A 25,159-nucleotide genomic window follows, 5' to 3' on the forward strand; every position below is an offset into this window, starting at 1 on the left:
CAGCGGACGCGAAACGGCTACGAAGCCCGTAATGCAGTCTGTCTCGCGAATAGCTCTCAGTAAAACTTTTGCTTGTGAAGAATAGGAAGAGTCACACTTATGTAATAATATTATACACTTATAATAATACGTGTCGGATGTATATTGTTTAACTCTATGCCTTTATTTGAAACTTCAGCCGATAATTTTTCTCGAAAACATAGCTTTTGTAATCTTCATACACAGTTTAAGGGGGGGGGGTGTCTTCATACCTTTATCAGTGTATTCTAGGCTCCAACGTAACGGGGACGTCATTCATAAATTTTTAATTTAGTTTACTAATGGATCTATAAAGTGCTATCAACTCCCCGTAACACAGAGTCACCTATATTGAGAAAATAGAGGAACTTTTAAGACAATAAATAAATAACTAAAGGTGACGTAATGGATGGAAGAAGAAGTTATGTTCTAACTCTTTAAAAAGTTCTCCCACCTTTTTTGGCGCCAGAAATGATTTATATAGGCTTTATAAATGGTCGAAGCCTTATCGAGACGAAAAACCTTTAAGGTCAATAAAATTCTTGTCGTATAACGTGCCGTGATTTTAAAGGACCCGAACGAATGACCATCGCGATGACCAGTCGGGCAAAAATCATTTAAGATATAGTTTTGAACCACATTTAATTGGTCGCAATATTGGAAAATATATACATAACTCAACATACATGTATAGAAAGATCTGATTTAGTATTTAAGAGTACAATGTGGGCTTCCATACAATCGCGGTAAAGTCCAGTTTTAATAAATATTTTCTACGTCGCGACGATGAATACATAATGCCGTTAAAATTCAATTTGAACTCGCGAAGTTTGTGGAACTGAGGAATTATCGTTGAAGGGAAGGACTTGGAGAAATGTAGGCGGAGGCGGCTTTTAACAAACGTGCCTTCTGCTCAATATACACATTTATTCGGTAGGCTTTCAAAATTTGGGAAGAATTAAATCCTGGATCTAGAAGATAGAAACGATGTTCGAGATGTGATATAATCGAAATTTGAAAAATTTATATACTGTCGAAAACTTCGTTACGTAAGGCTACGGATGTAAACACCCCCTTAAATTACACTTTTTTTATTTTCCGTAGCTATATTATAGTATTTCTCTAAGCTATTAAAACATTTGGTAATTTTTCTATATTGTATATTATTATAGAATACAGTACCGTATGGTACCAACCGTATTTATAGACCCCGACGCCGCAAAAATATACGCCGACGAGCCGCCGTTCTTTTGCGGTGCGAAGACAATAGGCTTCGAGCTTAGCAAAACTAGCGCCATCTGCCTTAATATCTGTCAACTAAATATGTGGAGAAATAGCAGACGACTTTTGAATTTCAATGTTCTTCGGTTGAAACTTCCAGCTGTTGTGTAGACTGTAGAGATAATTTTGAACGAGCAGACAGCTTTCACGTATTAAATTTAAAACTCGGTCGGTAGGCGGCGATACTTGTGATCAAAATTTGAACTACGCACGAAGCCTATAGAGAGTTTCAGCAAACCCATTTCCAGGCATTTACGCGAACGTTCAGGAAATTGGTAAACGCCTGGAAATGGTTTTTCTTAAACTCTAATTTTGAATATTTTCCTAAAACAATTGGGATTTTTTTTTAATTTGGCAAAAACAAATTATCACTCGTAACAGAGTTTCAATATTTTATAACCATTTTAAAAAATATCGATTTTGCTATGGAATTTATGTGTGAAAGTTTTTTGGGCACTTTTTAAGTTAAATTTTCCATGAACATCGGATTCACGCTGGCGCCGCCGGAAAATGAGCGTATCGCCGCCGGCGCCGGCTAATATTTAGCGGCGTCGGGGACTACTTTACGGCGCAATCTGTCCCGCCATGTCTAAATAAGGTATTGGTGCGCGCTGACCGTCATTCCTTTGATGAAAAATTCTCGATTTTGTTTCATTCCGTCGTCGAGTGTGCGTGGTAGAAAGTCCTTAGTAAACTCGTAGTCCCAGCCTTAGTCGCGGTTATAGTTGGGTTGTAAAAAGATGCGTCATTTTGACATTGTCCTAAGGCAGCTGCCAAATACTCAAGAATGAACTGACGAGCAGCGGTATGAGAATCCGGTCGGCGGTGAGTGGTGTTTCGTGGGCGGCGTTGCAGGCGTCTTCGAAGCAGCTTTGAAGGCACCCGCTGACGTAACGGTCTTGAAAGTAGAAGCCGCCGCAGTGGCTCATTCGCACTATCTCCGTGTCGATGGTCAACGTTCCGCTGTCCAGCGCGCAACCTCGTACCACCATCGATTCACCCGTGTCCTCTGAAAATGCAATCACAGTCGTTAGGACTTTCACCTTCATTCCGTTTTAACTTAAAATCTATATTTCTACTTAAAACCATATGTTCTGATCGCGTGACTAAGCGTATTAGCTTTCATACGAGCTCTCCGTAAAAAGGTGATCGTGGGGTCCATCGCTCGGAATTGCGAAACTAATTTATACGCGTAAAATGGCTCAATTTCAGTTTGTGACTTTGCAATAAACCATGAGACGTATGCCTGTTCACTTGTTCAGTATTCATCATTGCGCCATCTACGGCCGTTTTTCAAAATCAGACACCTTAGAGGAATAGCCCTGGCTGGAGTGGTATTGATAGTTCTGATTGGGCTATGCACTGACGTTCCTCTTCAGAAATCGCGTAAAGGGGGATGTACAAACGGGGGTATGTCGAGGTAGACTTTTATCTATTCCTCCATGTTTTCATACATTCCAACACGGCAGCGCGATCATGGCGCGATCTACCGGTTAGGGTTTGAATTCTTTAAAAAGTCTACCTCGACTTTCCCCCCTTTTTTTCCCCGTCTCGAACTAGCACTACGCTGTCGGATTTAGCGCCATCTTTCCTTTCCCCTCCTCTACTATTCCTCCATGCAGACACTATTTAATTTTTGAAGGAACGTGAGAAAACATTTATCTTCCCTCATGGTAGATGGCGCGCCAGTCGCTTGGGCAGATCGTACTAATGAAGTGGCGTATTTGTGATATTGCGTAAAGATTTGGTATTCAAGATATTATGGACCGATTCACAAATTTCTTAAAGGGGAAACAAACATTAAGAGCGAATCCCTTAGAGGTTCGGATTTAATGTTTTTTATTTATACCAGATGGCGCCAATTTTAACTTTTTGACCACTTTTAACTGTAAGAAAATTCTGTAAGCGATGTTTAACGTAGAAAAACGAAAAAATAATATTTTTGTATCTAATTTAAAATATTAACGTTTCAGACTGTTAGTGCCATCTAGGAGCAACAAACACCAGAAGACGCAGCTAGCCTTTAAACACGCTAACGCAGTGTTGTGTACAAATTTCATTGGACGTTTTACGGGCAGGGGGAAGACAATTTCCGAATATTCCCCTTTCGACGGAAGCAGGCGCTAAAGCGTTTAACCAATGAAAACTGTACACAAGAAAATGCACGACTTTTGACGGGTTGCGTTCTCCTTGTGTGGGGTGCTGACCACCGTGCTGCGTTTGTTGCTCCTAGGTGCCATCCAAAGACTATATATACGCTTCGCTTACTAGACAGGCGTGTTCCTAGGAAAAACCTGTTAACACCTCTGTAGCACTGTAAAAGCTGGGGTAATATTTGGACCCGCGGCTAGAGGCGCCACTAGTAACACACAGTAGCCCCGCCAGGATTTTTTCGCGAGTAGGCACTGCGTTATTAAGACTCCTTTGTAATTTTTGTTGTTCTTTAACTAGCCAAATTGTATATAATTATTTAAAAATTTTATTATTATTAAATCAATAAAATTTTTATTATTATTAAATTAATAAAAATTTTATTATTATTAAATTAATAAAAATGTTTTCATTATTAAATTAATAAAAATGTTATTATTATTAAATTAATAAAAATGTTATCATTATTAAATTAATAAAAATGTTATTATTATTAAATTAATAAAAGTTTTATCATTATTAAATTAATAAATTTTTTATTATTAAGTATATTATTTAGAAATAAATATTACCAACTTTACTTTTAATCGAAGAATTCCACCCTACGATTACCTCTTTACCCAAATTCATCAACTACTTATTTAGGCTTGTCTCCCCCATTGTTAAGGGGGAAGACTAGTGGCCATTGTCTAGTTTCGCGCTATTTCAAGCTGAACTGTTTTATTGTTGTGTTTTAACTTATTAAATTAATATTGATGTGTAAAACAGCCTCTTGTTTAGTGCTTAAAATAATTTTGACAATTTTAAATTTCAAAGTAATCTAATTATTACGTTTTAATTCGGACCCCCGGAGCTAAACACGTTGGGCAAGGGCCCAAACTACCCTATAGTAGTTGACCTCTTGAACAATAATTTTTCTCACTAAACTTGCTTTTAAATCATGACATTTTTTAAATATCTAATATTGCAATAAAGTTTCCCCTATTCCCAATATTGTCGGCGGATGTGTAAGTGTTCCCCTGAAGTGCTAAATCTTGTTGGGCACATAAAATAACCACTTCCACGTGTGTAGATAGGACCTCTCTGTTTCTAATAACGTCTAGTCTATGGTGGTCGTTAACCTGGCAAACTATTGATCCACGGGATTTGGATTCCATGTAGTCTAAGTACATTTTGTAGGCTAGTTGGTGAGAAGATTTGTTTTAAGTGAAGTGTTCTTCGAATTGTGTCCCCATGTTTTTCCAATCCGAAAATCCCTTTAGAAATGCAGTGTTTCTACTGCCTAAAAATGACGGCAACAAAAACAATACACTGCATCCTTTGCAACTGAATATTCAATCATTTGATATTTGTCATACCAAGAAGAATTGAAACCTCGATTTTTACCGCCAATTAATCTTTTAGGAAAAGGATTTAGTTTAGGCTGAACTGGAAGGCAATCTTTATCTAGACTAATATCCAAGTTATTCAACGCGTGTAAGCCCATTTATTTTGAATTGGACACGTTGTTTGATGTATTTTGTGCATGGTTAGAGTTGGGGTTTGCAATTACTTCTGCAATTTCTCCTTCATGAGTCAGTTCCATTTCCATATCAGTACTGACGTTTGGAAGAACTTCAGCAGTATTACTAAAACAGTGACTGTTATCAGTCTCCAAGGATTCTAAACCCTTTCCCAATTCTTTGACTAGGTTTTTCTCAGAACTATAGTTATGGCTTTGCGCCGACGATTTCAAAAAACGTGCCATTGCACCTTTCTGATTACTAACGAAACTATCTTCCCTTTTCCATTTTTCTCATTTTTGGGACCCAGATAAAAATTTTCTGGTACTCATATTTGAAAATGCTACTATTATATACTAATAGCGAAATAACCTTAAAAAGGTTTAAGAAAATAAAGCTTAGTTAAAGCTATGTAGTCTTCAAACAGACTTTTTAATAATACCAGCTATATCAAAGCCCTGAAAAAAGCGGTTTGAATATTTTTTCTAGAATAGCTAATTAGCCTTGAAAAAGGCTTTTTGGATAATTTAGCTAGAATAGCTAATTAGCCTTGAAAAGGGCTTTTTGAATAATTTAGCTAGAATAGCTAATTAGCCTTGAAAAAGGCTGTTTAAAAATTAGCTTAAAACAGCTAAATAGCCTTTAAAAAGTTAGTCTTGGAAGAAACTTAGAAAAAATTTGACTGGGAGAGAATCGAAATTGAGAACTACCTGTTTGTTCAGGAGCAGAAAACGAAATGAAGAAACGCGCGTTATCTGGGACAAGTCCGACCACCGAAGGTCTAGGTCCTTTTTCTACGATCAGTGGTCACTGATATCACGTGATTTCGCAAAAGGGACAAGGAGTAAAAAAGAAAAAACCCTAATCCCCAGGACGCTCTCTATTCAAAGTAGTGACTGGTACGTTGCTTTACGCTTCGACTTCCCTTCGTTTAAGCGTTGCAACGGTTTAAGTCGTATTAAAGAAATCCAGTTTCTCACTTTATGCCCCCTTTTGTAGAATTCCTAGAAACTAAGCTTATGTTTATTGTGTTGGTTGGAGCTAAGTTATCACTAAGGCGAACAGGTGGTTTTTTTTTGCTGCTTTCCTTGCACGACGGACTTCCCCGTCCCGGGCCAGTCTTTTGTCATATACTCTATATCAATGTTAACAGAGTACACTACCAAAAGCAGAAACCACAGAGTTCGCTGCCTTTGTTTGTGTACTCAAGTAATATTGATTTCGAGTATAGGTGGTTCAAAAGGGAACGTTTTGTTAGGGCCATTTAGGACTCTTGGAAATTGGAATTGAATGGGAGTTCTTTTTTTAGGGGGCTAGATGACCAATTTTGAAAAATAAATAAAATTTAAAAATCACATTTGGAGACCCCAGAGGCAATTTTTTTAAACTTTTAGAGGCCCCTAAAATAGGCCTAAAATTTTTGAACATAGGCACGTGCCTACTTGTGCCTACTTGTGCCTACTGCTGGCGGGGGCACTGGTAACACAGCTCAAGCTAGGGGGAAATTTTGACCAGCTTCGAGATGGAGCCACAATCGGTATGCAAGTTGAGCCATAGAACACGCCTGTCTAGTAAGCGAAGCGTATACAGGGTGTTACGGATAAGAGTACCGAAACTTTCTATATGCATTCTATGGGTCTCTATGAGTAAAAAATGTCTAATAAACATGGGTCCTAAAGTGCTTCGTTTCAGAGATATTTAAAAATCAGTATCGAATGTCGCGACCCCTCTGAAAGGATCTTCTCCTTTGTCAAACCCGTATCGGTCTATTGCGAAAATGGATACACGCAAGTTGTAGATCAGTTAATTAAGCAAAATGAGTATAGGTGAGTCTAGTCGACGTGTTAATGATGAAAAGCTTTAAAGTAAATTGCTTATTCGTTTGGGGGGGACTGTCCAGTGCTTGGGGACGCGTCTGCTTGTAGCTTACCGTATGTGCCGGAGAGTTTGATGCAGGCGGTGGCCGGAAATAAGCCGTTGCGCGTCTTCCGTCCGGCCCAACAGGGGGTCTCCAAAATATCCGTCGTGTAATTGTTGTGGAAAGGATCCTCGCAGGCCCGGTTGTCCCCGTTGATGGACACGCACTTGAAGCAGTCGATCGCCCAAATATGCCCTGTTTGTTTGGAGTAAACAAACTAGAGTTGTTAATTTTACGGAAAAATAAAATGCGGAAAAATTTCCAGAAAATTTTCCGCAAATCGGAAAAATAAAAAATTTGAAACAAATTACTTTTTAAGGGTTTTTAATGTTTTTAACTTTTTATCGATATAAAATGTCTAATATCAGTAAACATACTACAAAACATTAATAGCGTTACATTGTTAATCAGTTTAAACTAGTCTAGAGGTTTAGTTTTACTTTTAGATTCGAAAAAATGAGTTGAAAATGCCGCTTTATTTAAATTTGGAAACCATATATTAGACTAATCATATGGAATGAAACCTTTTTTTATTTTTTTCGAAAAAATACGGAAATTTTAGTGTTGCAATACGGAAATTTTCCGACTTGCAGCACTAAAACAAACCGCTAAAGATCTGCCCGTTATTTAATTAAACGAAGGGTTTACGTACTCGTGAGAAAAAGAAGCAAAAAGCAAATGGCATGGCAAAAGGCACCCAATGTGACTCTCATCTTTTAGCGGGCTTTCAACGTTTTCCGGACGACACGTCGCGACTTCGCTTTGTTACGACGGTTCCTTGCAAGCGGACGATTTATTCATTTTACACGGCTTCCTAAAATGAATATTAAAAACGCTAATTAGAATTATTGATCGATATACTCTTCAACAGACGCGTACCGCTATCAGACAGACCGGTTAATTCACCCCTCGATAACGCGTACGGGGAACTTGTAAGAGTGAAGCTACGTCTACACTATTACAAGTTTCCCCTACACGTTTTCGAGGGGTGGCTTAAACTGTCTAATAGCTTAATTAAGTAAACACAACGCGATATTATCGGCCTACACGAAGACAGCGTTGCCAGGTTCCAAAACTTATATTATAGTATACACAAGTACGGCCAGCTTTGATTACTCGCTATACTATGGTAGCACTTGATCATGGTTGGCCCTACTCACATATTTATTGTGTCACCCACTTCCAAGTTCCACGGCCTATTTCGTTCTTACAAGACGCTTGATTAGTCGGCTGTATTTGCGAGTCAAAGAATGTACAAACCAAAATGAGTAGTTACAAAAATGGAGTAGCTTCCAAAATGAGCAATTCCAAAAATGGAGTAGCTTCCAAAATCAGCAGTTCCAAAAATGGAGTAGGTTCCAAAATGAGCAGTTCCAAAAATGGAGTAGCTTCCAAAATTAGCAGTTCCAAAAATGGAGTAGGTTCCAAAATGAGCAGTTCCGAAAATGAAGTAGGTTCCAAAATGAGCAGTTCCAAAAATGAAGTAGCTTCCAAAATGAGCAGTTCCAAAAATGGAGTAGCTTCCAAAATTAGCAGTTCCAAAAATGAAGTAGGTTCCAAAATGAGCAGTTCCAAAAATGAAGTAGCTTCCAAAATGAGCAGTTCCAAAAATGGAGTAGCTTCCAAAATTAGCAGTTCCAAAAATGGAGTAGGTTGCAAAATGAGCAGTTCCGAAAATGAAGTAGCTTCCAAAATTAGCAGTTCCAAAAATGGATTAGGTTCCAAAATGAGCAGTTCCAAAAATGGAGTAGGTTCCAAAATGAGCAATTCCGAAAATGAAGTAGCTTCCAAAATGAGCAGTTCCAAAAATGGAGTAGGTTCCAAAATGAGCATTTCCAAAAATGGAGTAGATTCCAAAATGAGCAGTTCCAAAAATGAAGTAGCTTCCAAAATTAACAGTTCGTTAAATGCGGAGTTTCCAAAAGCTCAATTACAAAATGGACAATGCCTAAAAGAGCAAATAGTTTCCTAATAGCCAAAAACAAGGTTGATTAAAACCAAAATGTATTTATACTGTTTATACCCAGGACCGTAGCTAGGCCCCGAGCGACACTTTCGCGTTAGGGTCTAGGGGCGCCAAAATATCTTTTTTCTATAAGGGAATTAACCTTATTGGAGGGCTCGAAATTTTCACTCGGCCCGGCGCAATTGTTGCTAGCTACGGCCCTGTTTACGCGCGGCCAACTGAATTAAGCCGCGTTCACATTTTGCCTTGATATCGATTCAAAACGTTTCGAATGTATTCATACCATGGTTATACCCGGCCAACTGAATTAACGATTCAAACCGTTTTCTACCGCTTAAAAGGCATTAAAAGTCGCTAGCTGATTAAGTACTATTATTATTAATCATGTTATTGTTCAGGCGATCCCATGGTTGAATTTTCGGCAGTCACGAAGGGGGGGGGGGCAATTAAACTATTAATATAATATAATATAATATAATATTTATAATTAGTAAAAAAATATTTCGGTGAAATAATTCGATTAAGAATATACATTTATAATTTTTAAAGGTATTTGAAAACGGAAAATTAATTCTCCAGCTTTCCCAAAAGATCAATGAAACAGAATATTCCATTAATATTAACCAATTTTCATCAAGCTTAGTAAAACCAGTTTTCAAAAGAGCAATAACACAACTCATTGTTTTAATCAGTTTCAATTCAACCGCGGGAAAACATTACAAAAAATATCAAAGTTATATATTTGTAAAACGTATCTTAAAAATATTTTTAAAACAGTTGGTTTAAACATTTTAAACCAACTGTTTTAAAATTTGTCAAACCTGAGTTTAAATTTTAAAGTGGTTTCCACTGTCGAATGTTTCCTACCAACAGTTTCAGTAAATTTTTAACACATTTTAGTACAGTACGGAAATAAAACGTGTTTAACCAATGCGGCTGTCCCATGGCAAAACCTTTTAACCAACACGATCGTAATTTTGAGATATTTTACTTTTTCAAAACCTAAGTTAAAAGATTTTAACGTGGTTTTTAATGCGAAAATTATAAAATCCAAAACCATTTTTTAAGTCATGAATAGTTAAATATTAATGTTTTTACCTGAAACTTTTAAAGTACTTTTGTGCATGCCTTAGTAATACAGATTCGTAAAAATTAATTTTTCCAAAATTTGTTGGTTAAAAGGTTTTGCCATGGGGCAGCCGAATAGTCAAACGACTCTTATGTCTGTCTGTGCGCATTGTCTAAGCGCAAACATTTGTTTTCGTGTACCCTGCTTTACTATAAATGTGTCTCCGATTTCGCCTATAATATATGAGGCTTAGGAGCATTTCAATTAAAACCAGAATGTATGATTGCTAAAACGCAGGAAAAGGAACAAGTGTCTTCCAATATCCCGCCCTTCATCAGTGCCACTTTATCACTTACAATAAAGCGTCTATAATTAAAATGCAGTTAATCAACAAACTCTTAAAGAAAGTACCTGTAAAATTTCAGATTTATTAAAGAGTATACTTCAATAGCGTTAAAACTAGGTTTTGCGTAAAAAGATAAATTCAAGTTTTTTCAACCATCGACTAAGCCATTAGTATACCTACGTAACTACCCTAATATCCATTGAAATTATTGGACTTTTGTCCAAGGCTTAGTAACCACTAGAGCGCAAATGTTAAATGTATTAGCAACGCTGGATCTATCGCCATCTGGTGCCACTTTGATACAATATATTTTTTTGGATTCGTTTTTCAAGCCTTAATATTAATCAAAATTTATATAATTATGAAAATGCAAAAGCTAATAATCTAAAGAAAGTATTATAAAACTCTGCTGCTAAATCGCGCTTGATTTTGCAAAGACCATCACGTTAGCTTGTTAATTTCGTTGTCAAAGTTTCTTCAGCGCCTGCCCACATTTCGTATTAAATTCCATTTTGTTGGATATTAAATATCTTCTTTCCGCCGCGGATCACTCTTTACCCGAACGTTTCGGCTTTTATTTCGATCTATTTATGGATAGTCATTTAATTTTACTGTCATCAAAACTATCACAGAAGAAGCGGCGGAAAGGGAAATTAGAGAGAAAATCACTTCGTCTTTTAACTCGTCGTAAATAATGGACGAACAGCTTTTTCCATTTTTATGGCAATTTATACTACAGCGCCTTTCCACATTTCTTATTAAATTCCATTTTGCTTGATATTAAATATCTTTCTTCCGCTACGGATCACTTTTTACACACAATCTTTAGGGATTCGTATTACGATCACCTACTGTGTAGCCGCCGCCGCCGCCGCCGCCGCCACTGCTGCCGCCGTACACACGATTGCTCGCGGTACTATTATAGCCTCGACAAGATTTTCATAATTCTTGGGATCGGTCATCATCGGGGCCCCGGAAGTGGGGTAATTGCCCATTTAAATGATTTTTGGCGATTTTCGTCTTAAAATGTACGTACTTTTTTAAAATTAAGAGTGAATTGTTTGAAAATTATAGTTCTAGTTGGTACTGATCATTTCTGAACTACTTATTCGGTTGCATTAAGAATTTTTAATTTTAAGTGAAATTTTTGGCCAATTCGCGGGACCCCACAACCCGCGTACGCACTATTGTCATATTTGAATTTCGTGCCAATTGATACAGGCGTGGAGCTCGTCGTTTGGATAAGAAATATCCGTTTTATTTGTTTTTATCCATAGCCGAGAATTATCCGAATAAAAACTTATATCAATTCGTTTTATAACCGCGAATAATATTCATAAATAAAGAGTTAACCGAAAGTTTTATGAATAATTTAAATTTGGGTGGTTAATTTATCTGTTCCGCGAGCTCTATACAGGCGCCATCTAACTCGTTCGCGTTTCGCTACTTTATTTTCAAAACCAGGTAACTCGAAAAATTCGTTTTGTCTAAAAATTAATTTAAATAAACGTGTTCACGTTTCGCTACCTTATTTCCAAAACCAGGTAACTCAAAATATTTCGTTTGCCTAAAAAATAATTTAAATTATCGTCTTGGCGTTTTACTACCTTATTTCCATATCCAGTTAACTAAAAAAATTCAATTTCGATAAAATTCCTCTTCGGTTTATTAAGTAAAAGATGATTGGAAATTGGTTCAAATTTAAATTTAATATTTAAAATATATTTAATGCATCGGGGGATTGCGTGTATTTAAATGTCCGTGACATCTTGTTTTAGATTAAAACCATTTTTTTTGTTTTAGCCAGGTTTTTTAAAACACTGGTTTACATTACTTTTAAGCCGTTTTTTCGTTTGTGTTAAATCTTTTTAACTGTACATACTGTTCTTAATTACCTCAAATTTAATTTGAGTTAAAAAATTTATGTACCAAAATTATAGGCCAAGGTTAGAAAATAATAATCTTGACTAAAGACTTAAAACAAACACACAAGTTTATATTACTTTATTTGTATTTTAGTCGATTATTATTAGCCACTAAACAACAGTTACTATAGAACAGCAGTATCACTTTAAAATGTGTTGTTGTAGAATAAATTTCAGTTTTGAATATCACAAAGGTCTGGCCAGAAACGACGTTTTAGTTTCGATTACGTATAAATATTTTGGCAAAGAAGACTTTTTGTTTCAGCTTTGTTGAAAATGTACAAATAATTGGGAATAATTTAGAAACAAAGTTAAAAAACCAGAGGATCAAAACCAACGGTTTAAAAAAAAACTCACACTTGTTTAAACCATGCATTAAACCAGTGTTACATTAACCCAGCCAACCCTGACTTAAGTACAGGACCTCAGCCCCCTCTTAGTATAACGGCAGGGCCTCGTAAGGCCTTCGACACCACCCTCCTCCAGTTGGTTAAATCCGGCACAGTTTGTATGACATATTTGTTAGTGATTTTCACTACAATAGAGCAGTGTTTAGCAAGTAGTGATTCTAATTCAGAATTTAATTAAATCATTTTCTTGTTTTATATAATTATATGAATATATTATTATATTATGTATAGTATAATTACTATTTCTGAGGGTTTTGGAAAATTATAGACTAAAATGTGATTTATGAACTTTTTGGACGTGCAATTTGGGGGATACAAATACATTGATTGTACCCCCGCTTGAAATATAGGCGGGTACAATGTACCCCTGTACCCCCCTATTCTGCTACCACGATATTACGTGGATAGTCATTTTACTGTCATCAAAATTATCAGAGAAAAAGCTACGAATAGGGAAGTTAGAGAGAAAATCACTTAGTCTTTCAACTCGTCGTAAACAAGGAAGGAACAATTTTTCATTTTAATGGCATTTTATACTACCGAACAATCTATCAAAATAGTTCTTAAAATAAAAGATCATTCATAGCCGATTATAGAATTTGTGCTGCTGCGCAGTAGCGGCGCCAGGATTTTTGGGGAGGTAGGCCAACCATTTGGAGGCCCTCCCCACCTTGGAGGAGGGAATTATTCTGGAGTGGAAAATCCCATAGCGGTAATAAGAACGTCCTTTCCCACCTATTGCTGTTAGAATTACACAGACGACCCCGGTTTTTGGTCGGACGTCAGCTTTATCTGCCATCATTCTGGCTTGATGACGTCCGACCAAAAAGAGCATGATGGGAATTTTACAAGCCGCAGGTGGCGCCCGACTTTTCCACTCCAGAATACTTCTCTCCTCCAAGTCCCCACCATAATTTTACAAGCCGCAGGTGGCGCCCGACTTTTCCACTCCAGAATACTTCTCTCCTCCAAGTCCCCACCACAATTTTACAAGCCGCAGGTGGCGCCCGACTTTTCCACTCCAGAATACTTCTCCCCTCCAAGTCCCCACCACAATTTTACAAGCCGCAGGTGGCGCCCGACTTTTCCACTCCAGAATACTTCTCTCCTCCAAGTCCCCACCACAATTTTACAAGCCGCAGGTGGCGCCCGACTTTTCCACTCCAGAATACTTCTCTCCTCCAAGTCCCCACCACAATTTTACAAGCCGCAGGTGGCGCCCGACTTTTCCACTCCAGAATACTTCTCCCCTCCAAGTCCCCACCACAATTTTACAAGCCGCAGGTGGCGCCCGACTTTTCCACTCCAGAATACTTCTCTCCTCCAAGTCCCCACCACAATTTTACAAGCCGCAGGTGGCGCCCGACTTTTCCACTCCAGAATACTTCTCCCCTCCAAGTCCCCACCACAATTTTACCAGCCGCAGGTGGCACCCGACTTTTCCACTCCAGAATACTTCTCTCCTCCAAGTCCCCACCACAATTTTACAAGCCGCAGGTGGCGCCCGACTTTTCCACTCCAGAATACTTCTCTCCTCCAAGTCCCCACCACAATTTTACAAGCCGCAGGTGGCGCCCGACTTTTCCACTCCAGAATACTTCTCTCCTCCAAGTCCCCACCACAATTTTACAAGCCGCAGGTGGCGCCCGACTTTTCCACTCCAGAATACTTCTCTCCTCCAAATCCCCACCACAATTTTACAAGCCGCAGGTGGCGCCCGACTTTTCCACTCCAGAATACTTCTCTCCTCCAAGTCCCCACCACAATTTTACAAGCCGCAGGTGGCGCCCGACTTTTCCACTCCAGAATACTTCTCCCCTCCAAGTCCCCACCACAATTTTACAAGCCGCAGGTGGCGCCCGACTTTTCCACTCCAGAATACTTCTCTCCTCCAAGTCCCCACCACAATTTTACAAGCCGCAGGTGTCGCCCGACTTTTCCACTCCAGAATACTTATCTCCTCCAAGTCCCCACCACAATTTTACAAGCCGCAGGTGGCACCCGACTTTTCCACTCCAGAATACTTCTCTCCTCCAAATCCCCACCACAATTTTACAAGCCGCAGGTGGCGCCCGACTTTTCCACTCCAGAATACTTCTCTCCTCCAAGTCCCCACCACAATTTTACAAGCCGCAGGTGGCGCCCGACTTTTCCACTCCAGAATACTTCTCTCCTCCAAATCCCCACCACAATTTTACAAGCCGCAGGTGGCGCCCGACTTTTCCACTCCAGAATACTTCTCTCCTCCAAATCCCCACCACAATTTTACAAGCCGCAGGTGGTGCCCGACTTTTCCACTCCAGAATACTTCTCTCCTCCAAGTCCCCACCACAATTTTACAAGCCGCAGGTGGCGCCCGACTTTTCCACTCCAGAATACTTCTCCCCTCCAAGTCCCCACCACAATTTTACAAGCCGCAGGTGGTGCCCGACTTTTCCACTCCAGAATACTTATCTCCTCCAAATCCCCACCACAATTTTACAAGCCGCAGGTGGCACCCGACTTTTCCACTCCAGAATACTTCTCTCCTCCAAGTCCCCACCACAATTTTACAAGCCGCAGGTGGCACCCGACTTTTCCACTCCAGAATACTTCTCTCCTCCAAGTCCCCACCACAATTTTACAAGCCGCAGGTGGCGCCCGACTTTTCCACTCCAGAATACTTCTCTCCTCCAAGTCCCCACCACAATTTTACAAGCCGCAGGTGGCGCCCGACTTTTCCACTCCAGAATACTTCTCTCCTCCAAGTCCCCACCACAATTTTACAAGCCGCAGGTGGCGCCCGACTTTTCCACTCCAGAATACTTCTCTCCTCCAAATCCCCACCACAATTTTACAAGCCGCAGGTGGCGCCCGACTTTTCCACTCCAGAATACTTCTCTCCTCCAAATCCCCACCACAATTTTACAAGCCGCAGGTGGCGCCCGACTTTTCCACTCCAGAATACTTCTCTCCTCCAAGTCCCCACCACAATTTTACAAGCCGCAGGTGGCGCCCGACTTTTCCACTCCAGAATACTTCTTTCCTCCAAATCCCCACCACAATTTTACAAGCCGCAGGTGGCGCCCGACGTTTCCACTCCAGAATACTTCTCTCCTCCAAGTCCCCACCACAATTTTTTCAAATCCGTCCACGTAGATTTATTTTTAAGCAAGTGGTGAAATTTTTGTGTAAAATGGGTACGTGACGAAAAAATTAGAGCTAATTATGAATTTAAACATTACTAAAAACAGAGTGTGTGTTGATCCTTTTTTGTGTACCGATAACACTTAACAAATGAGTGGTTATTTACTTATTTCTACGACTTAATTCCAGTCTATCAATTTACATTCATTCCTTCGGTACTTCCCATATACATCCCTTACATCAGAACTTACAACTTTACGAAAATGAATGTGCATAGGTACACTAACAAGTAAGTAAAGTAAGTTTAAGAAACATTTATTTGTAAAGATAAAATTAAAGATACAATTTGGATATAGTAGCGTTCGCGAAAAATTAAAACTAAAAAATAAACTATACTGTCAAAGAAAAGTTACTCGTATCTTTGAAAGGAATAAAAACAGCAGTGTCGTTAAGCGAATCACTCGCATTGAATATTGAAAAATTAATAAATAAATAAATAATAAACAAATTACAGAATTTTTTATATTAAATAATTTGGAGGCCCATATATTAAATTTTGGAGGCCCCTTAAGACGACTTTTGGAGGCCCCTACCAAAATTTCAAGTAGGCCCAGGACTACCCCGGCCTGTTGCTGGCGCCGCTACTGCTGCTGTGCTGCGACCGGACATATAACTGGTTTGTCTATGGTTTCTCTTTTTACTGCCAAAGCTGAGAATTTTCTATGCATAGATCTGGCAGCATTGTTTAACAGGGGGGCAAGACAGTCAGAGATGGGTTTATTTAAGCACCTATTAAGTACACCTTAAAATAAATTTTGCAGTTAGGTTTTCGGGATAGATATAAAGGCGATATTATAAGTATCATAATAACAATAAAGATGAAATTTCCTATTGTGTTAATGTTAATTTTATCACCAGTTGAAGCTTTTTTCGCCACTGACACTCTCGCCCTGTTCCGACTTGGACAGTCAACCGAACTGAGTAGTATTGGCGACCGAAACGAGTCTAGGTGGCGTAACAGCGCTAGCTTCTCCGAGGTAGCGCCTATTATCTAGCGTCTGCTACAGAAAAATTAAAAGTCATAAGAACGTTTTTTTCTTAAATAAACTTATCAAAATATAAATTATATTTAAATGCAAATATCATTATTTATAAAGTCAAATTTACGAATAACGATGTGGAGAGATTAATAGCGTCTGCTTTAGCCGCTACCTATCTAGGTTTCAACGGCGAACCAAAGGGGGCGTAGCGATAGTTTTCGGTCGCGAATATTATCGCCCTTGGTAGTGGTAGTATATTTCGCCTGGGGAATATTTAGACACTAGGGGGCTCTGTTCAAATTATCATATAGTTATTGATGTAATCTTAATCAAAATTTTACCAAGAACGTATTTATAACATGTAGATACGAATTTTATCCTCCCTTTCACTCCACTTCACGGTTTATAATAATCAGCTACGCTAATACCCAAGTCAACTAGTGAAGCCAATTACCTGGCCGGCTTAAATTGCGTAGAAGGTTCGTGGCAAATCCTTCAAGTCACGTGAGCCAACAGTTCACTACACTTACTATTACCGTTAAACGAAGAGCTCAGAGGGAAAAACCCCTCTTAAGCCAGGTTCACAGTTACCCCTAAAATCGCTTCGTGTTGGTTCGGGAAGCAACTCGTCCAAGTTAGATCGCTTAGAATCGCTTTCAAAACGACAAGGCGGGGAAGTAAAATTGCTCGTATTTTCAAAAATAATGGGAATAAAATTCTAAATAATGATAAATAATATTACTGTATGTATAGTAAAAATGAGTAACTAATTGTTTTGGGATACATTTTAGTATTTTCAAAATTCTAATCTTAATTTGAAATGTCGTTAAGCCTTGGCTATAAGCTAACCGGGATGAAGAGATTTCGCAAGTGTGAACCAAGAATTATCGTCGGCGGTCAAAACTGGCATTCAAACCGACCTAAACTGAGTTTTAAGCTCTAGTGTGACCGTGGCTTAACTTACAAACTCAACGCGGAAGTGCTTCCGAGTTTTCACCCAGTGCCACAAGTTGGGATCGAACCCGGCTCGTGTTTCTGCGAGGCTTTATCTCAATGGATCTCCAAAATCTGACGATTTGCGTCACGTTGAAACACACGGGCGGGTGACATTCTTCATCCCCCCTGTCGATCACTTCCTTAATTAACGACGCACCCCTCGAAAGATTAAATACGATAAATCATGTTTTATCAATTAATAGAATGCTTAAATCTGATTTAATCATGATTATATTATTAAATCGCAATTAGAAATAAGAATGAGAATCAGAATGATTATATTGGTGATTGGAATGATTATAATTGTGCGTGATTAGAACGAGGCGATTAGAATAATTTAATATGTGATTAGAATTATTATTTCGTATTTACCGCGCTCAATAAAATTTCGATTCGTACGATTATACTGATTAAATCGTGATTAAAATAATTAAATCCTGAATAAAAAGATTAGATCATGATAAGAATAGTTAAATCTCGTTTATATCGTGATTAGATTTTCTAATCTTGATTACCCTGATTCAATCATTTTACTATGATTAAGACGCACCCAAATTGGAAGTGACCTGCCCCTCGGTATTAGCATCCCTAAGAATAAATAAATACATTATTGGTGAAACCCGTGTTATTTTCCAGAATAGCGACAACCACTCGGTCTAATGTTTAACCTTCCATTGACTATGCATAATCAGACTTCTAGCGAGTGACCTTGGTACGCTACACGAGCCCTTTCGAAATGTATTCGCATAGTTACGTCTAATAGCGTTGGCATAAATATGACAAATGATATCCCGATAATGGGGAACGTTAACAGTTTATTACACACAATCCTAAGGATTTGTGTGTATTAGTCTCACGTACAGTGTAGCCGTTGCCGATGCCGCCGATGGCGCCGTGTCACGCATACCTCTTCAACGGTAAGGGCTAGAAGAGTCAATGATAACTCGTTCGAATGTACAGACATAGCCATTGATAGCCTTTCATAAAGTTTTCAAATCGGAGCCCAAGAAGTTTAGCATTTGCCCAACTTACTATTTTCGGTGATTTCCTTTATGTGGTTGATATTTTCTTTAAAATTGAGTCCGATAACGTTAAAAAAAATATTGTTGGATAGGTTAGGATTCAGTTCAACCGCAACTTCGGTTATATCAGTAAATATTAAATTTAAGTATAGTTTTCGGGGTTATTTACCGGACCCCAATGTTCGTGGTTTTATATTTCCGCCTGAAAGTCGACATAACGTTCCTTAATTTAAGTCCGATTTTCATGAAAGTTATATTTTTGAATAGGTGTGGTTTACATTTAACCTAGAATTGCAAATACGTTCCTTAAATTTAATTCTAAGTAAGGTTTTTTGGGTAGCGTATACGGACCCCCGAAATTTCCAACATTGTAAATCCGCGTGTTTATAGAGGTCTACGCGCCCGTTTCCCTCTGGCGATTTTCAAGGCCGTTCAGAGTGGCCCGCGCTTTCATCGTATGAGCAGAAGTAACAATTAAGTATGACACTGATCGGGCCTAGTCCTCGGCGTATGACCAGAAGTAACAAATAAGTGTGTTCAGAAGTAACCAATAAGTGTGATCAGAAGTAACTATAAAGTTACTAGATGAAATAAGTGTGACACTCAACGGCTGACTAGTAGTAACAAATAAGTGTGATCAGAAGTAAAAAATAAAAGTGACACTGATCGAAGGAATTTTCGATGCTTTCAAAGTATGACTAGAAGTAACAAATAAGTGTAAATATGCATATCTGTGTGACCGTGGATATATTTTGGTTGCGATACCGGCGTTGCAGGCGAGGGGCTGATCACTCCGCGTAATCGGTGTACAGAGCCGTACCTTTGTCTGTACTAATGGGACTACGCGTAATCTTTGAAGTCCCTGCCTTTGGCAGTGGTAATCTAAGCGTAGTCCGGTGTACAGACTTTCTAAGAGTGGTTAGCCCCTCGGTTGCAGGTTGCTGTGAATAGCTCAAACAAACTTAACACATTAGAAGGATTGTGTGTATTCTGACCGTCGTACGTCTTGTTATCTCTCATTTGTGCTCATTTCACTGTATATATATCGCTGTAAAGTACCTGCAATAACGAGAATGTGCTTACGCGAATAAAAAGCGCGTATTAAACGGTGGGACTTCAGAATACATTTTTATTTTAAACAGGTTCATTAAATTGAATAGATCTAAAAAAGCGCTTAATTTGTAATTCGTAATATGTCCACTAGGAATCCATAACGTTACTTGTTGTTGTGGCGAGACTCAGGGGCGTACCGAAGAGAGTACGTTTGAGGGGGGGGGGGGTAAGTGAAATTTGCCAAGTAAAAAACAAAGTTTGTCAAGTCGTCTAAGTTTGGATTGTTACGGTAGATTTCAATTTAAATGTTTCATTAAAATTATGATCGGTGGCAGCCAGCCGCTGTTAGCGGCGGGAACTATATACTATACAATTGAATTAATAGTACTAATGTACCTTGAAAGTTATAGATGGCGCCACCCATATAATGATAGAGTTGACGTCTGAGTGCGCCGACTCGAAATTTCAGAATTTGTTTCGCGAAACCACGATTACCGAACGCGGCTATGTCATTCTAGCGGTACTATTCCCAATTCAATGGCGAAAACGGCTCAGCGTCTAGTTATAGTGAGTGAAGCATTTGCGTACTCTCTTTATATATAAAGCGAGATACACGAAGATGAAAAAAGAGATTGAACGATGCTACAGCAATTTAAAAATCCCATCAAACTCGCTTACTATTTTCTCGTCGTGTATCCTGCTGTAGTAAAAAATAGATACATTTCATCCTGACGAATACTAGTTGTTGTTTAACTGAACTGCTTTAAATAACTGGAATTATTCATACCCAAATATAACATAAACAATTCAAACACTTATTACTGAAATATTAACGTAAGAACAACCGACACTGTATCACACGTTATCTTTACCCAACGCAACTTTAGGAATATTGGCTTGTAAAATTTTCACTTTCCTAAAACATATCACTATAATATTCACGACTTACCTAATTTGCTCTAAGTAAAAAAAACTGTAACATCTCCTATAGAAATTAAAACTAGGTATTTTTATAAATTTTATACAGATTGCCAAATTAACCGTAGAAAATTAACACTGAAATAATAACGAACAACCGATATTCTCTATCACGCGTCTATCTGCCTTTGAATTTTATAAGGTACTGTAGGAAAAATGACTATTTAAAAAACTTTTACTACAAGGCTGAACCATAGAGGATAGTTCCGCTATGGCTGAACTAAAGTTCCGACACACCAGCTGCCTAGCATAGAAATCAGGTCTTGTAAGTTATACATAAGGAGAAGCAACTACATAGAAATCTCAATCACAGTTAATGACTTTAGGGAAGTAAATTGCTGGGAAATTCTAAATGATTTGTTGCAACATCGTTTACCATTGATTTAGTAGTTTTTTAATTAACTAACATGTTTCTTATTTTTCATTTTGCCAAGTCCACCTCGATTTGACAACTCTACAAAACTTTGGGGGGGGGGGAGCCTCCCCCCGGTCCCCCCAAAGGTACGTCCCTGGCGCCGAAACTTCGTCGGCGAGGCTTACGCGGGTGTGGCTTTGGCGTCCGATTTGAAATGGAAAACGATAGTACTGTTTTAAGCCTTGGCCATAATCAATAAATTAGAGCGTTTGATCCCTTACGAAAATAGTGGATGAAATTTGATTCCAAAATTGGGCAGATCCAATGTATGAATTTTCACTTTATTCCAATTTGATCAATATTATTTTTTCCCCGTTTTTCAATGTTTTATCTCCAAAACCCTGGATACGCCACTGATCCAAACAGATATTTATGTGTCTAATCATAGGTCAACGATTTAATCATTTTAATCACGATTTAATCACGATTTAATCATTTTAATCACGATTTAATCATTTTAATCACGATTTAATCGATTTAATAACGATTTAATCGATTTAATCACGATTTAATCATTTTAATCACGATTTAATCATTTTAATCACGATTTAATCGATTTATTCAATATGATCACGATTAATCAATATAATCACGATTTAATCAATATAATCACGATTTAATCAATATACTCTCGATTTAATCAATATACTCTCGATTTAATCAATATACTCTCGATTTTATCAATATACTCTCGATTTAATCAATATAATCACGATTTAATCAATATACTCTCGATTTAATCAATATACTCTCGATTTAATCAATATACTCTCGATTTAATCAATATACTCTCGATTTAATCAATATACTCTCGATTTAATCAATATACTCTCGATTTAATCAATATACTCTCGATTTAATCAATATACTCTCGATTTAATCAATATACTCTCGATTTAATCAATATACTCTCGATTTAATCAATATACTCTCGATTTAATCCATATACTCTCGATTTAATCAATATACTCTCGATTTAATCAATATACTCTCGATTTAATCAATATACTCTCGATTTAATCAATATACTCTCGATTTAATCAATATACTCTCGTTTTAATCAATATACTCTCGATTCCATATTTTAATTAATTAGTAGTCTAATTTTTAATATCAATGAACTTAATAAAATACCTCGTAAAAACTAAGACAAGTAATGTTTTCTAAGGGTATTTATCAGGTAAATATCGAGTATATATACCATTTTTATCACAGCAAGACCCTAAATACATGTAATATTGTATATAGATTTATTAGACCTTTTTTATTTAAGAGGTAAATTATAAACACAGTAATCGTAAATCGATGTTTCAATCACGATTTAATCCTTTCAATCACGGTTTAATCATTTCAATCATGATAAATTATGCCTTTAAATTAATTAATTACGCCTCTAAATTAATAAATTACGCCTCTAAATTAATAAATTACGCCTCTAAATTAATAAATTACGCCTCTAAATTAATAAATTACGCCTCTAAATTAATAAATTACGCCTCTAAATTAATAAATTACGCCTCTAAATTAATAAATTACGCCTCTAAATTAATAAATTACGCCTCTAAATTAATAAATTATGCCTTTTAATTAATTACGCCTCTAAATTAATAATTTACGCCTCTAAATTAATAAATTATGCCTTTAAATTAATTAATTCCACCTCTAAATTAATAAATTACGCCTCTAAATTAATAAATTGTGCCTTTAAATTAATTAATTACGCCTCTAAATTAATAAATTACGCCTCTAAATTAATTAATTCCGCCTCTAAATTAATAAATTATGCCTTTAAATTAATTAATTATGGCTCTAAATTAATAAATTATGCCTCTAAATTAATTAATTGTGCCTTCTAATTAATTAATTGTGCCTCTAAATTAATTAATTGTGCCTTTAAATTAATTAATTAACAAAATGTTTCTTTCGAACAGATAAATAGTAAAGCAAATTTGAAAAAAAAATCGTGAACTCGACGATGAAAACGGAATTACTTCGTTTGTAAACTATTCGAGTTTCATTTTTATTTCTTTTTGGGTCTTTTCCGTCAAAAATGTATCGTTAAATACATAGTAGGTGATAGTTCCGTTATAAAGATGGGTTAGAGACGACGATAGAGACGTCAAAAAAGTCGCTAGGTTTCTAACAATCATTATAAAAATAAATATTTTAATTCAACCATAAAACCCGAATAATAAATTTTACTCGGCGGAGCAGGGAAGCACCGAAAAGGCGAGAAATCTAAACTTTTAACGACTCCAAGGTTTTATTCTCCCAGCTGGCATTAAAAAAGAGGTGCCTCAATAAAAAAAGTAGGAGGAGGAGAAGAATGTGGCACGAGGAGAGGCCAACATAATACGCGAAGCCTCTGTTATGTTTAATACACGTGTATTACTCCCGGAGCCGAGCCTCCCTAAAAAGATCCAATATTACTCTCTCTCTCTCTCTCTCTCTCTCTGCTGAGCCTATATTGGAACGCTGCCGAGAGAGAGAGAGAGAGAGAGAGAAAGCATTCGGACCTATTTTGCATGTTACTATGGAAACCGGGCGGAAATGAGCTGGGGGGGGGGGGGCGGAGGGGACAAATCAGCACGCGTCGAACTCACGCGATAGTCAAAAGGCAGCGGCGAAAAAACGATTATTCCAAACTACAGGGCTTAGTGCATTACCCCCATTTTGCAATGAACGGTCGTGTTGGATTTAAAAGTAACTGTGGCAATACATTAATTATCCAATCTTCTTCTTCATCTTAGTGGCTAGCGGGAAAGACGCGAGATTAGTGGCGGGAGGGGATTAAGAGATCCTCGGGGAGTTCAATTAACTGAATACACGCGACGCTTCTATCTTCTTTGAATAAGAGGAGTTAATTTTTCATGGTAGAAATTAAATTAATGTACCCCTCAATTTTTTACACGAAGAAAGAAAGTTCGGCTGAAATGGTTTAACCATTGATTAAATTATTCGAATAGTTTTTGTCCTTTTTCAATAGACCATTTCCATCTTAAACCCTTTTCAGACGAGTTCTATATTAAAACTGGTTTAATTAAACAAAAGTTTAATTTTTCTTATATTTCATATTTAAGTATGAAATTTAACGTGTGGTCTATTACTTAGATTGAGTCACCTATGACGATGCCAAATTAATTTTTAATAACTCTCGAAACTACAGGGACTGCGCTACTTTTCGAGAGATGTCGCTAGTTAAATAGACCGACTTCATTCGCTTTGACAGTAAAGGAGTCGCTAAATTAATCGCGTCTTGAAAGCATTCTACAAAGCGTTTCTCCGCTATTTTCTTATTAATGGGGGGTTTTTAAATGAACTTGCAAAATTGAAACCCGTATATTATCAATTAAGTATCCTCCTGTTATCTCGAATGTTTGTTCGCAAAGTTCTCCAGATTGCTTTCAAACTTCAATATTTCATTTTGAATAAATTTCAAGAAGTTCTCCTTCAGTTTCATACATTTTGAAACGCTTTGTTGTCCCGTCAGTAACTAAATTAAAACTTAAAGAATGCTAGTAGGGAAAACGCGTGAAGATTTTAAATAAACTTTATTATTTTATCCCGATAATAACGTTTATTTTAAATTACCGTGTGTATATTGGGTCTTTTACACGCAATATAATGATGTATATTTGAAATCGCCATTCGTTTTCCATTCTTGTATTTATAAGGTTTTTAATTTAATCAAGTACGCGTAGAAGTAACTATGAACTATGTACGATAACATTGTCCCATACTGCCATAATGTTATACTTATCATGAGAAGATAATGTTTTAATAATTATAATTTATAATTATTCAATTCAATTCAAACTTTTTTTATTCTGTATAGTAGTAACATTTTTAAAATTTATACAGAGGTTAAGTTATTGTTATATTATTATGTATTTATACAATGGGGTTAAAAAATAAATCGCACAAATGTGTTACTTATTTGTTT

General features: G+C 37.3%; 1 protein-coding gene across 1 annotated transcript in view; it reads right to left on the minus strand.

The window, feature by feature from the left end:
• Window positions 1–1,963: 1,963 nt before the first annotated feature.
• Window positions 1,964–25,159, minus strand: part of LOC149935203 (uncharacterized) — a 43,800-nt gene continuing 20,604 nt past the window's right edge. Inside the window, exons 2-4 of the mRNA XM_090152990.1 lie at window positions 7,523–7,684; window positions 6,883–7,065; window positions 1,964–2,308 (exon numbers count right to left, since the gene is read on the minus strand). Of these exons, the coding sequence (XP_090009116.1) occupies window positions 2,061–2,308; window positions 6,883–7,065; window positions 7,523–7,583 (492 nt within the window). The 5' untranslated portion in view covers window positions 7,584–7,684 and the 3' untranslated portion in view covers window positions 1,964–2,060. The remainder of the gene's footprint in view (window positions 2,309–6,882; window positions 7,066–7,522; window positions 7,685–25,159) is intronic.

Source organism: Leiobunum rupestre, chromosome 7 (genome assembly GCF_980474605.1).
Source record: "Leiobunum rupestre chromosome 7, qqLeiRupe1.1.hap1, whole genome shotgun sequence".
NCBI lineage: Eukaryota > Metazoa > Arthropoda > Arachnida > Opiliones > Sclerosomatidae > Leiobunum > Leiobunum rupestre.